Here is a 14,401-nt window from a genome sequence, read left to right as displayed (position 1 = left end):
AAGAGCAGGGGAGTGGGACTAATTGCATAGCTCTCCAAATAGCCTGTAGAAACACGATGGGCCGAGTGGGCTTCCTGCTGTGCTGCATCTTTTTTTGATCCTAGGTATGCGATGTCGACTTCTATTTCAGTTCATAATTTTGCGAGAAAACATTCTCCAGCGCTCTCCAAGCCCTATTGCTGTCTCCAGCTACAGTCTGGGAACAAAAGAGCTCCTTCCGCAGTTATCAAGTTGTTCAATAGAGGGCGGTCTTCCCTTGTACCAAGCTTCGCGTGTGCTTGGTGTGTGATGACGTCACTGCACATTCACGTTGCCATTGTGCCGGAGCTTCATAATTACGTTGCTAGGAAACCCCGCTGTATCAATAAACAAAGGGGCGAGGTGCTGGAGCGTTGTACTACTATCTGTGGTTCCCAGTGTGAGCAGCTCAGCAATAACGCCCTGCTGCTGAGAGATGGGGCATGCAGCAAGTGCGAATGTTAAAATGATATCGGTTAAACCTGATGATAAGAAATTCGTGTCGAACGTTGCCACCCTGCGAAAAGCACACAGGTACCGCGGTCACATTCCCCTTCTTTACCATTTTCTTCTAATTAAGATCTCAGGTTAACATTTCTGAACACTAGTTTGATGGATTGAGATTAGAAATAAAAGTTGACATGCACCACCAATCTCGTTCACTTTTTGCGGTCTGAATTAGCGCTTTATGTACTTTGTAAAATTGTTCTGCAAACTAAATAATAATCGTTTGTAATTTATTTTACTTGCTTATTTACAGAATAGCACAGGCTAACAGCTGTATAAAGGAAACTTCAAATTACGTTGACGATTTGGTGAGAAGAAAATTAATCAACATTTTTGCTAGTTGTTCCACGTTAGTTTGTTCCAGAACATAATTTTATTGATGGAGCCGTTAAGATCAGTGATTGGAGGAGTGCAGAGATCTCAAAGGCTTGTAGGAGATTACAGAGACAGGGACGGGCAAGGCCATGGAGGGATTTGAAAACAACTATGAGGATTTTAAAATTGAGGCATTGTCAGGCTGGGTGCCTGTGTAGTTCAGTAAGCACAGAGGTGATGGGGTGAATGAGACTTGGTGAGAGTTAAGATACAGGCAGCAGAGTTTTGGATGGCCATCAGATAATGCAGGGTGGAAAATGGGAGGCCAGTCGGGAGAGCATTGGAATAATTAAGTCTAGAGGTGGCAAAAACATGGATGAGGATTTCAGCAGCAGATAAACTGAGGCACGGTCAAAGTCAGGTGTAATTGAAGTAGAAGCAGGCAATGGAGCAGATATGTGATCTGAAGCTCATCTCGGGATCAAACACAGTGCCAATGTTGCGAAAGGTTTGGTTTAGTTTTGGACAGTTGCCAGGGAGAGGGATGGAAATGGTGGTCAGGGAACCAAATTTGTGGTGGGAAGCAAAGACAATGGCTTCAGACTTCCCAATATTTAAGTTGGAGAACATTTCTGCTCATCCAGTACTGGATGTCAGACAAGTAGTGTGACAAATTAGACAGTGGAAGGGTCAAGAGAGTTGGTGGTGAGATAGAACTGAGTAGCATCAGTGCATGTGCTTTCTGATGATGCCACCAAGGGGCAGCATGTAAATGAGAAATAGAACAGAGCCAAGGGTAGATTCTACAAGCATGTTTGGAGAAATCTGCCAGACTAACTATTGGCGCGCACAGGTCACTTAAGACAGATTTTGAAGTAAACTATTACACCCAGTTTTGTAGCTCATTTTACAAGTTACCATTTCCTTCTTAGAATTATAGAATCTTACAACAGAGGAGGAAGCCATTTAGCCCTTCGGGCCTGGGCCAGCTCTTTGAAACCTATCCAATTAGTTTTACTGCCCTGCTCTTTACCCATAGGCCTGCAAATATTTCCTTTTCATGTATATATCCAACACCCTTTTATAAGTTACTATTGAATCTGCATTCTAGATATAACAACTCACTGCATTAAAAAATCCTCATCTTCCTCCTGGTTCTTTTGTCAATTATCTTAAGCCTGTGTTCTCTAGTTATTAACCTTCCTGTCAGTGGAAATGTTTTTCCCCATCTACTCTATCAAAACCCTTCAGAATTTTGAACACCTCAATAAATATACTGCAGAATAATTTCTTTAATTCAAATATGCCTTCTGCTTCCCTATCAATAACACATTCAAAGTAAAGGTTTTTCAAGAAGTATTGGCCCAGATTTAATGTTAAGAATAGTAGTGAGGCTAATCGCGCTCACTGTTATTAAGGAGTAAATCGGACCACAACTTCCAACTTCTGCACATGTGCAGTTAAACGTGAAAATCAGGACGTTTGCCCTGGTCTTCCAGAAGCTTTGATCTACTGGTATCTCGCCAAGAGACTCGATATTCAATTACAGAAAGGGTGCGAATTTGCGGTACTAATCTACTTGATACACATTAAACATACCAGGAAAAGTTAGAACAGAAGGTGCTGGAAATACTCAGCACGTCTGGCAGCATCTGTGTAGAGAGAAACAGAGTTAATGTTTCAGGTCTGTGGCCCTTTATCAGAACTGGCGAAAGTTAGGTTTGTCCATTCAAGTGTAAATTAATTTTTAACAGCATGATAAGTTTTAATTGCTGCCAAACAAGTTGGCACTGGACTCCATCATGTTCCTTGACGTTGACCACAGACTTTCTGGTAGGTTTCCCAAAGAACCAAATATTTTGGTTTGCATACCCATCAGTGATTTTTCATAGCCGGCCCCCTTAAAGTGTTCATCTGAGTCCCCTGCAGCAAAACTTATTTGCAGCCTCACCGTCCAGCGAGCTAGCACTTTCCCTACAGTTGTCATCTGCCTTGGCTGCAGGCCACACGTGACCGGTGTCTCACCGCGTTCAGATCCCGCCTCTATGCTATACTCTAAATTACACGCAGTGTCAGTATCTGAGCTGGTGGCTGCGAGTTTGGAATTGAGTGACGGTACAACATCTTCATGACTGTCTTCTTTTGTTCCTTCACTCCCTGACCAGGTTGTACTTCTTGGGTATCTGAAAGGAGATCATGTTCTGGTGGGGGGGGGCGTGGGTGGTGGTGGGGGGAAAGTACAATGTGCATGCTTACACTTTCTGCAGCTAGTTAATCCAAAAGAGAGTAGGATGAGGGGGAGGAGGGGTGTGAGAAAGAGGATTAGTTATTAGGATACCGTCATCTTTGTTGATTTCAGCCCTGCTGCTGACCACGGCCTCAACCATGGCCATCCCAATAAGGACTAGCAATGTCTCCTTCATGAGAGTCAGTATGTGCAGGTGACCTGTCCCTCTCTGGTTAGCACTTCCTGGTTCCAGTTGTGTGCCAAGAGAGAGGGAACTGCATCAGTGGGTGTCAAGCAATCTGTTTGGATGATGTAGCTGTGTTAAGTGTATATGGGTGCATGTGAGTGTCAGGTATGAGTCCTGATTGATGGAGAATGTTGGTAGATTTGTGTGGTGATTTGAGCAGTGTCTGAGGCTAGTGGTGCAATCGGTAGGATATGGCATTTGAAGATACATTCACTGACCTTGACCACTGATGTGAGATCATTTAACTTCTTGCGGCACTGCCTTCAGGTCTTCAGGGCTTGACTCCTGCAACTAACCTCTATGACTGTGTGCTCCCATTGCCTCCTGAGCATGTGTCTGGAGGACCACCTGGCCCATGCAGATAGAGAACATCTCTCCTCCTCTGCACTTCCATGACCATTGTAATGTCTGAAAACCTCGGAGCCTGCGCTCTCCCATGTGCCATTATAAAATGTTTCACAGGTCAATTTCATTTTCTGTACGACTGCCAGGACCTGCTCCAGCCACAAGGTACCATACCTTTAAGAGGTGTAGGCTGGCTTGAAACAGTGCTGGCTAGCTTTAAGTGGTGCTAGCCATTCACGATATTGCCCCCCTGCTGAAACATCCAGCCAATCGACAGGCAATTAGCACTGGCTGGATGCTGAAATAATTTAAAACGGCAGGCAGCATGAAGTTGCTGTGCAATGTAGCTCCCTGTGTACCTCAGTAAGGCTTCTTCATTCTGGTTGCTTAAGGAGGCAGTCCATTGCTTGTCCTGTTCAGTCAGGCCTTAGATCCCGTGTAGTAGGTGCCACACTGTTTTGACTCTCTAATTATCGCAAGTTGCAGTGAAAAAGCCCAATGAAAGTCTGTGGGCAATTGTAATGATTGACTAGCATCATTCATTTGCCACTGTCCTCAAATTCAGGCCATTATAATCCAGAAGTTCAAGACATCTCATGGTCTTTATTGCTGTCGATATTAATCTGAGACCAGTACCTGCTTTAGTCATGGAAGTTAAATAGCTGGCTTCACACCACTTTATACTTGGATAAGTTTGGATGCCAATCAAATTGTTAAAATTCGTTAATTAGACTACCAACGTTAAAAATATAAAAGCACGCTTCTATCATCTTTTAAACTCTTTCTTACAGTTTAAACAAATGCCTTTGCATTGGTTGCAAATATATTTTGTTTGCTATGAAATCCAAACGATAGGAAACTATCGATAATAAAAGCAAAATATTGTGGATGCTGGAAATCTGAAATAAGAACAGAAAGTGCCAGAAATACTCAGCAGATCTTGCAGCATTTGTGGAGAAAGAAGCAGAGTTAACGTTTCAAGTCTGTGGGATAGAAACTATCTCCTTGAGTCACTCACCAGAGTACCAACTTGCATTGAGCATCAGCACAGATACAGACATTTATGTGGAGAATAAAGAAAAGGGCACTGGTAATGAAGAGAAGTGTGGATTGATGAGAAGCCAGAAGATGCATAACAGAGGCCTAATATCTTGACTTTTCTTCTTGAGTTGTCTAGAGATACAGTAGTCTGATTTCCATTGCAGGGATGGGGAGGGAGGTTGTTACAAATACCATCCATTGTGAGTGGTCACTTATTTCCATAGACTCCACAATGAAATGTGGTATGGTTAAGTAGAACACACAATTGCACCATAGTCTGCTTATTGACTGGGGACAAAACCAGTGGTGGGTGCAGTAAAGAAGATAGTGATTGTCACATCACATAGTTATTGTGGACAATGAGAGATCAGTTTTTTTACTACTAATGTGAACAATAACACTGTGTGATATACACCACGCAATATATTTATTTATTAAGAAATGTAAATGAATCAATAATATCCATAGTGTGCAATGCTACCAAGGTTGTAAAAAGTAAGATAGAAGACATAGGAACATTGGAACAGTAGTAGGCCTCGAGCCCGTTACACCATACAGTGAGATCATGGCTGATCTGCAACCTAAATCCATATACCCACCTTTTTCCCATATTCCTTAATACCTTTGGGTAACAAACATCCATAAATCTTGGATTTAAAATTAACAATTGATCTAGCATCAAATGCCATTTTGCAAAAGAGAGTTCCATACTTCTACTACCCTTTGAGTGTAGAAGTAATTTCACTCCTGAAAGGTTTGGCTCTAATTTTTGGACTATGTCCCCTAGTCCAAAGCTCCCCAACCAGCGGAAATAGTTTTTCTTTTACCAGTTCCCCTTAATATCATTAAAACTTTGATCAAATCACCCTTTAACTTTTTAAATTCCAGGGAATACAACCTTAGTTTGTGTAATATTTCCTCATAATTTCACCCTTGGAGTCCAGGTATCATTCTGGTAAACCAATAATGCACATCTTCCAAGGCCGATATATCCATCCTCAGGGGTAGTGCCTAGAACTGCTCACACAACTCTAGGTGAGGTCTAACCATGGCTTTGTATAACTGAAGCATGATTTTAACCCCTGTATTCTAGTGTTCTACATATAAAGGCCAGCATTCCATTAGTTTTTTTGATTGTTCATGATATTTCAATGATCTATGTACCTGGACGCCAAGCTTCTTTAGACCTCAATAGTTTCTTGCTTTTGATCATTTAGAAAGTACCCAATAGATGGGTCCAAAGTATAGTCCAAAATAGATGGCCTCACATTTGCCTATATTGAAATCCATTTGCCACAGTTTTGCCTATTTATTTAAACCATTTAAAATCAGGTAAATTATGAATTGATGATTAGGTAAAACTGCTTAGGGCTTAAAAGCCTTTGTGTATATCCCTCCTTTGCCTTGTTCATCCCCATGTCTGTAAACTCTTCTAGCACTACAATCCTCCAAAATCTGTGTCCTCTGATTCATTCTCTTTTGTGTTTGCCTACCCTACCATTCCCCTTTCCCCCCCTACCATTGATGCTGTGTCTACAGCCTCCTAGATTCTACACCCTCGATTTTCTAAATCCCCCCATTTCTCCAGCTCCTTCTTCTCTAAGAATTTCTTTTTAACCTATCAATTTTCTCAAGGTTTCGATCATTTCTCCTTATACCTGTTCCTTTAGTTCAGTATCCTACACCTCTATGAAGCAGCTTGGGATAATTTTTCTATGCTAAGGGTGCTTGTCATGAAGACCCCAACATGCCAAGAATGAGGCATATTAATTTTGTCTTATGAACATTAATTTAAACTGTTGCTGGAGTGAAGAAATGACTTGTTTTACAAGAGATCACCAGACACTTGGCTGGAGGACATTTGCAGACTAAGAGACAGTGCTTGGAGAGACAAAAGAATTGCTCACTGATGCAAATAACAGAGATTGGTCTGGGCAATGGTGATGCACATCTTGGGGTGGGAGACAGCACTACACCCCCTGAGAGCTTTGGAATCCACAAACGCAAGAGTGGTTAAGAGTAGTCACATGACTAACCGGCTGGTCCAGTTGAATTAGACACAGGACAGTTTAAATTCAGACTGCAGATTGTAACTGAACCTGGAACAAGAAAGCCTCACTCCTGGCTGGCTCTCTCTCGCTTCAGAGTCATAGAGTCGTACAGCATTGAAACAGGCCCTTTGGTCCACCGCATCCATGCCGACCATAATGCCTATCTATACTAATCCCATCTGCCTGCATTAATTCCATATCCCTCTATGCCTTGCTCATTCAAGTATCTGTCCAGATGCCTCTTAAATGTCGCCACTGTTCCTGCCTCCACCACCTCCTCAGGTAGCTCATTCCAGATACCCACTATTCATTGTGTGAAAAATTTACCCCTTTGATCCACTTTAAACCTCCTCGCTCTCACCTTAAATCCATGCCCTCTAGTTTTACTCACCCCTACCATGGGAAACAGACTCTGGCTATCTACCCTATCTATGCCTCTCATAATTTTATATACCTCTATCATGTCCCCTCTCAGCCTCCTTTGCTCCAGGGAAAACAGACACAGCCTATCTAATCTCTCTTTATAACTCAAGCCCTCCAAACCAGGCAACATCCTTGTGAATCTTTTCTGCACCCTCTCTAGATTAATCACATCTTTCCTGTAGTGCGGCGACCAGAACTGCACACAGTACTCCAAATGCGGCCTAACCAACGTCATGTACAACTGTAACATGACGTCCCAACTCTTGTACTCAATGCCTCAGCCAATGAAGGCAAGCATGCCATGCACCTTCTTCACCACCCTGTCTACCTGTGTTGCCACTTTCAGGGAACTATGTATTTGCACCCCAAGGTCTCTCTTCTCAACAACACTCCCCAGGGCCCTGCCATTCACTGTATATGTCCTGCCCTGGTTTAACTTCCCAAAATGCATCACTTCACACTTGTCTGCATTAAATTCCATTTGCCAATCCCTTGCCCACTTTCCCAGTTGACCTATATCCTGTTGTAACCTGAGACAACCTTCTTCACTGTCCACTATACCACCAATTTTGGTGTCATCTGCTCCCTTCTGATCTGATCCCTTAGCACTAAGGCAGTCCCAGTCAATATTAGGGAAGTTAAAATCACCTACTATTACAACCCTATAATTCCTACACCTATCTGTGATTTCCCTACATATATGCTCCGACAATTCCCTCTGACTGTTGGGGGGCCTATAGTATAATCCCATCAAAGTGATCACCCCTTTCTTGTTTCTACGTTCTACCCATATGGCCTCGCTGGACATTCCCCCCGGGATATCCTCTCTAAATACTGCCGTGATGTCCTCCCTAATCAATAGTGCAACGCTCCCTCCTCTTTTACCTGCACCTCTGTCATGCCAGAAAGATCGGTACCCCGGAACATTGAGCTGCCAGTCCTGTCCATCCCTCAACCAGGTTTCCGTACGAGCAATAATATCACAATCCCATGTTCCAATCCATACTCTGAGTTCATCTGCCTTACCTGTAAGGCTTCTTGCATTAAAGTAAATGCAGTTTAGCCTACCAGACCTTCAACGCTCCCTGTCCTGCCCCTGCCCGGCCTGCCTACTGGACTTGCTTGCTTTAACCTCTACATTTGCCTCAACTATCTCATTTGAGAGACTACTACTTTGGGTCCCACCCCCCTGCAAGACTAGTTTAAACACTCCCGAGTAGTGCTGGCAAACCTCCCCGCAAGGATATTGGTCCCCCTCCAGTTTAGTTGCAACCCGTCCTTCTTGTACAGGTCATCTCTGCACCAGAAGAGATCCCAATGATCCAAGTAGCTGAAGCCCTCCTGCCTACACCAGCTCTTCAGCCACGCATTCATTTGCCTAATCCTCCTATTCCTACCCTCACTAGCACGTGGCACAGGGAGTAATCCTGAGATTACAACCCTAGAGGTCCTGCTTTTTAACCTTCTGCCTAACTCCCTATATTCACTTTGCAGGACCTCATCTTTTTTCCTGCCTATGTCGTTAGTACCAATACGGACCACAACCTCTAGCTGCTCACCCTCCCCTTTCAGAATGTCCTGCAGCCGCTCTGAGACATCCTTGACCCTAGCACCAGGGAGGAAACATACCATCCTGGAGTCTCGTTTGCGGCCACAGAAACGCCTATCTGCACCCCTTACGATAGAATCCCCTATCACTATCGCTCTTCCAACCCTTTTCCTCCCCTGCTGTGCAGCAGAGCCCTCCATGGTGCCACGAACTTGGCTGTTGCTGCTTTCCCCTGGGAGGTCATCCCCCCCAACAGTATCCAAAGCGGTATATCTGTTTGAGAGGGGGATGGCCACAGGGGACTCCTGCACTACCTGCCTGTGCCTACTACTCCGCTTTCTCACAAGCCTCCGGACCCACTAAAGACACATAAACCTCAAGAGAGAAAAGACTCCTACATCGAAACAAGTTGAAGCGTGCACTGGGCCCCAACGAACAGCAAGATCTACCGGCAACCAAAGACTCAACATCAAACTCAAAGGACTGTAACTGCAATCCTGATATTGCCTCATACCTTTCCCCTTTATTCTTTCTACTTTTTCTGTCTCTATCTGTGTGTGTGTTTATCGCGTATGCATGCTATCGTGGTCACGTCGCGTACTCGTAGTCGTTAACCGAATTAGAGTTTAAGATTAATAAACTTCCACCTTTCTTGTTTAAATCTAAGAAAACCGGTCTAATTTATTTCTTTGCCTTACAATTGGAAAGCGGCGAACAAGGATTCACTGAGGGGGAGCTAAAACACGGCATTTTTAAAATTAAACCTTTTTACGGTTAGACCAGGCAAAGGCTGAGAGAGAACCCCCAGACCCCTATCTCACCTGGTCGTAACAGTACTATATAAATGCAAGTTGTTAACATTGCAAGGGAATGACATGTCCATACATGTGTATACATGGCACAGATTCACAACATTACTCGAACGGTTTTCTCATGAGTCATTTGCAAATTAAACAAGACAGCATCGTTTTATTCTCTACACCAACAATTGTAACATATTGTGAAAATAATTCACACTTGCAATAAATAACTGAATAGCCAGAAAACCTCTTCTTCTAATCTTCTGGCTCTCTCTCCGTAAATTATTGAATATTCTTTTGACTTTCACATCATTCCCAGTCACCCAGAACAAAATTGAATGAAACAAATGTTCAACTTTATATTCAATCAGCATGCACAAATTTCAGGAATATGTCAACTAATGATACCATAAATGCGTAATAATGTCAGCTGTAAGAAATTTGTGGTACAATAGTGTATAAATTATTCTTAAGAATTAACAAAACAACATGCTTTTAGATTCAATAATGTCCAGACTTGCCAACTAAATAAAATGCAGTAATTTGTAGGAAACAATAAACAAAATACATCATAGGCTACTGTAAAAACTTATAAAAAGGAGTTGACAAATATAGTTCTCATTACACAAAATGCTGGGCTATTGAAGTTATGGGCAGGATTTTATTCTGCCCTCGGAGATGAGTATGGAGGCCGGGGCGACAAAAAAATGGCAAAGGGTGCCGCTCCCGATATTATCTGGGATCCCTGGCATTTTGTCCAGGGCGGGGAAAGCCGAGGATGGCCTTGCTGCCCCAGGCTAATTGAGTGGGGGGGGGGCAGGGGGTTTGCTGCTGCGTGAGACCTAGCAGCCTCCTTTCACAGCAATCCAGGGCTCCACCGTGGTGATGGCCGCTCTCCCCACCCCTGACTCCCAGGAAGACAACCCCCCACCCTCACTAACTTCCCCTAGCTTGACACTGTCGCCAGGGCCTGCCTGAATGGCCCCGATGATCCCAAACCCACTTACCTGTCCCAGGGTCGCCTGATGTCCTCGGTACTGCAGGACTGCTAACCCTTTGATTGGCTGACTACTCTGGAGGCGTGAGCTCATTCCTTAAAGGGAAAATGTCCCCAACAGCGGGCAGTTAATTGGCTGTCCGCCATTAAATAGCAACGAGGATCCGAAGGAGGGCTGAGGCAGGTTCTCCACACGCCTTTCCCCCGTCACCGGAATAAAATCTGGCCCTGCATTTCTGTAACTCTGTGAATGAATTTATGAATAGGAAATTGTTGAATATTTTTATTATACTAATGACGGAAACCTGTACAATTTGCTCATGACCTCATCACTATTTTCATTTATTTGCTCTCAGGCAGCTGGATTTTACCAGTGAGGGGAACTTCATTTCAATATGGAAATAAATGTTACTGAATGAATTAATACTTACCTCGTCGCGACGGCTGGCCCTCTCCAATATTCCGGCCAGTTGCTGTAACTCCCGCGCCGTTGGATCTCCATTCAGAGATTCGAGGCGGAACACTGGTGAGGAGGGGGGGAGGAGTTAAGTTTTCAGGGCTGGGGGAGCGGGGAAAACTCTTGCGATTAGTGGAGGGCATGGTGGCAAAGGGTTGAAGGTGAAAGTTAATAAAGTTCGGGGTGGAAAGGTCGGGATAGGAAAGTAAGTTTTTTTTGGGGGGGGAGAATCAATAAAGCCTTTAGTAATTGTGGGGTGGGTGGGAGAGGGCCTTTAATCATTTATTACAATTTTAAATTAAATTTATAGTGACTGTTCCCTTAAACATGTAAATTAGCTGTAAAGGCTGGAAGCCCTTTAAAAATGGCAGCAGCACCTGCGCAATGGCACCGGACCCATTGCTGGGGACGGAGCGCCCCTCCCTTCCACGTCATCGGGGCAGGCTTTCCGCCCCCTCCATGTAAATGAGCCATCACGCTAAATATCGCGGAAGTTCCATGGAGCAAATCCCGTGCATGTGTACTGCCGCTTTTAAAGCTCACTGTCAAGATCGGCGGCAAGCTGGAAAAATTATGGCCAGGCTGTAGGCAACACTGGCAAAATCACAAGTGGTTACGACCCTTTTTCAGTCATTACAGACGTCTGCGGTGATGGTGGCCTCATGACCGTGAGTGGCTTGAGAGAACATTATGAATTGGGTGCAGGCCAGACCAGGTAGAGGTGATAGGTTCTATTAGTAAAGCAGTTGGAATTTCAAACAAAACAGCAGCCCACACATTACCAGATTTATTGAAATCAATTTGACTTCACATCATCATGAGATTTGAATTCATAACATTGGGGGTACTAGACCAGTATCACAGTCACTACGCTACCCATACCGACATAACTTCTGAGTCAGTACTTAGTTTAGTTTAGAAATACATCACTGAAACAGGCCCTTCGGCCCACCGAGTCTGTGCCGACCATCAACCACCCATTTATACTAATCCTACACTAATTCCATATTCCGACCACATCCCCACCTGTCCCTATATTTCCCTACCACCTACCTATACTAGGGGCAATTTATAATGGCCAATTAACCTATCAACCTGCAAGTCTTTTGGCATGTGGGAGGAAACCAGAGCACCCGGAGGAAACCCACGCAGACACAGGGAGAACTTGCAAACTCCACACAGGCAGTACCCAGAATTGAACCCGGGTCGCTGGAGCTGTGAGGCTGCGGTGCTAACCAGTGCGCCACTGTGCCGCCTACTTTGTACTTATTTTACCACTGTAAAACATAATCACTGCTATGAATAGAGTATATATCATAGGTAGTAACAATCTATGATATATAGCTTCACAAATGAGCCTAACCAACAATTAATGCATGACAAAGCCACAAGTGACCTATAGTTGCTTCATGAGTGTAAATATTTATTTTATGTTATGGTTAAGTAAAAGGTATATTCTAGTTACAATAGGTTTTTCTAACTGAAAAATTGAATGTTATTCATTTTCTGTTACCCTAGAAAATAAGTTGAAGTGTTTTAGTATGCTGCTTTGTGATTTTTTGGGCCGCTAGATTCAGTTGCATAGTGCCTGTATTACTAGCGCATTGGTGCTGTTTCAGTCCAAAATACGAACATACATATGAATTAGGAGCAGGAGTCGGCCACTCGAATCATGGCTGATTTAATTGTAACCTCAATTCCACATTCCCGCCAACCCCTGATATGCTTTCACCCACTTGATTATCAAGAATCAATGTACCTCTACCTTAAAAATATTCAAAGTCTCTGCTTCCACCGCCTTTTGAGGAAGAGTTCCAAAGACTCACGACCCTCTGAGAGAAAGAAAATTCTCCTCATCTCTATCTTAAATGGGCGACCCCTTATTTTTAAACAGTGACCCCTAGTACTAGATTCTCCTGCAAAGGGAAACATCCTTTCCATATTCACTCTGTTAAGCCCCCGCAGGATCTTATATGTTTCAATCAAGTCACCTCTTACTCTTCTAAACTCCAGTGGATACAAGCGTTGCCTGTCCAACTTTTCCTCATAAGACAACCCGCCTATTCCAATGCATTTACATCCTTCCTTAAATAAGGAGACCAATACTGTAAACTGTACTCCAGATGTGGTCTCACCAATGCCCTTTATAACGAAAGCATACCCTCCCTACTTCTGTATTCAATTCCCCTCGCAATAAACAATAACATTCTATTAGCTTTCCTAATTACTTGCTGAACCTGCTTACTAACCTTTTGCAATTCGTGCACTAGGAGACCCAGATCGCCCTGCAGCTCAGTGCTCTGCAATCTCTCACTATTTAGATAATATGCTTCTTTATTTTTATTCTTTCCAAAATGGACAATTTCACATTTTCCCACATTATACTCTATTTGCCAGAACTTTGCCCACTCACTTAAACTACCTATATCCCTTTGTAGCCTCCTTATGTGCTCTTCATAGTTTACTTTCCAACCTATCTTTGTGTCATCAGTAAATTTAGCAACCATACCTTTGGTCCCTTCATCCAAGTCATTGATATAAATTGTAAAAAGTTGAGGTCCCATCACTAATCCCTGTGGCACACCACTCGTTACATCTTCCCAACCATTAAATGACCCATTTATGCCAACTCTCTATTTCCTGTTAGCTAGCCAATTTTCTATCCATACCAATATGTTACCCTCTACATCATGAGCTTTATTTTCTGCAATAACCTTTGATGTGGCACCTTATCAAATACCTTCAAGAAATCTAAATACAGTACATCCACCGGTTCCTTTTTATCCACAGCACATGTTACTTCTTCAAAGAATTCCAATAAATTAGTTAAACATGATTTTCCTTTCACAAAGCCATGTTGACTCTGCCTGATTACTTTCAACTTTTCTAAGTGCCCTGCTATAACGTCCAATAATATTTTCTAACATTTTCCTTAAGACAGATGTTAAGCTAACTGGCCTATAGTTTCCTGCTTTCTGTCTCCCTCCTTTTTTGAATAAAGGAGTTACTTCACTATTTTCCAATCTAATCTAGGGAATCTAGGGAATTTTGGAAAATTAAAACAGATGCACCAACTATCTCACTAGCCACTTCTTTTAATATCCTAGGATGAAGTCCATCAGGACCCAAGGACTTGTCAGCCCACAGCTCCAACAATTTGCTCAGTACCACTTCCCTGGTGATTGTAATTTTCTTGAGTTCCTCCCTCCCTTCCATTTCCTGATTTATAGTTATTTCTGGGATGTTACTTGTATCCTCTATAGTGAAGACCGATGCAAAATACCAGTTCAATTCATTTGCCATCTCCTTATTTTCCATCATTAAATCCCAGACTCACTTTCTATAGGGCCAACGCTCACATTGTTAACTTTTCTTTTTAAAATATCTCTAGAAACCTTTGCTATTAGTTTTTATATTTCTAGTT

The 14,401-nt window shown here is 43.1% G+C and overlaps 1 protein-coding gene across 3 annotated transcripts in view; it reads left to right on the top strand.

Annotated features, from left to right (window-relative positions):
* The first annotated feature begins 425 nt into the window (after positions 1 to 425).
* LOC137368719 (coiled-coil domain-containing protein 192-like) overlaps positions 426 to 14,401 on the top strand; it is a 102,375-nt gene continuing 88,399 nt past the window's right edge. For all 3 annotated transcript variants that reach the window (XM_068028894.1, XM_068028893.1, XM_068028892.1), the window contains exons 1-2: positions 426 to 552; positions 779 to 833. In XM_068028894.1, the coding sequence (XP_067884995.1) occupies positions 455 to 552; positions 779 to 833 (153 nt within the window). In that variant the 5' untranslated portion in view covers positions 426 to 454. The remainder of the gene's footprint in view (positions 553 to 778; positions 834 to 14,401) is intronic.

The sequence above is a fragment of the Heterodontus francisci genome, chromosome 4, assembly GCF_036365525.1.
Source record: "Heterodontus francisci isolate sHetFra1 chromosome 4, sHetFra1.hap1, whole genome shotgun sequence".
NCBI classification, from domain to species: Eukaryota; Metazoa; Chordata; class Chondrichthyes; order Heterodontiformes; family Heterodontidae; genus Heterodontus; species Heterodontus francisci.
This window is presented reverse-complemented; position numbering and strand designations above follow the sequence as displayed.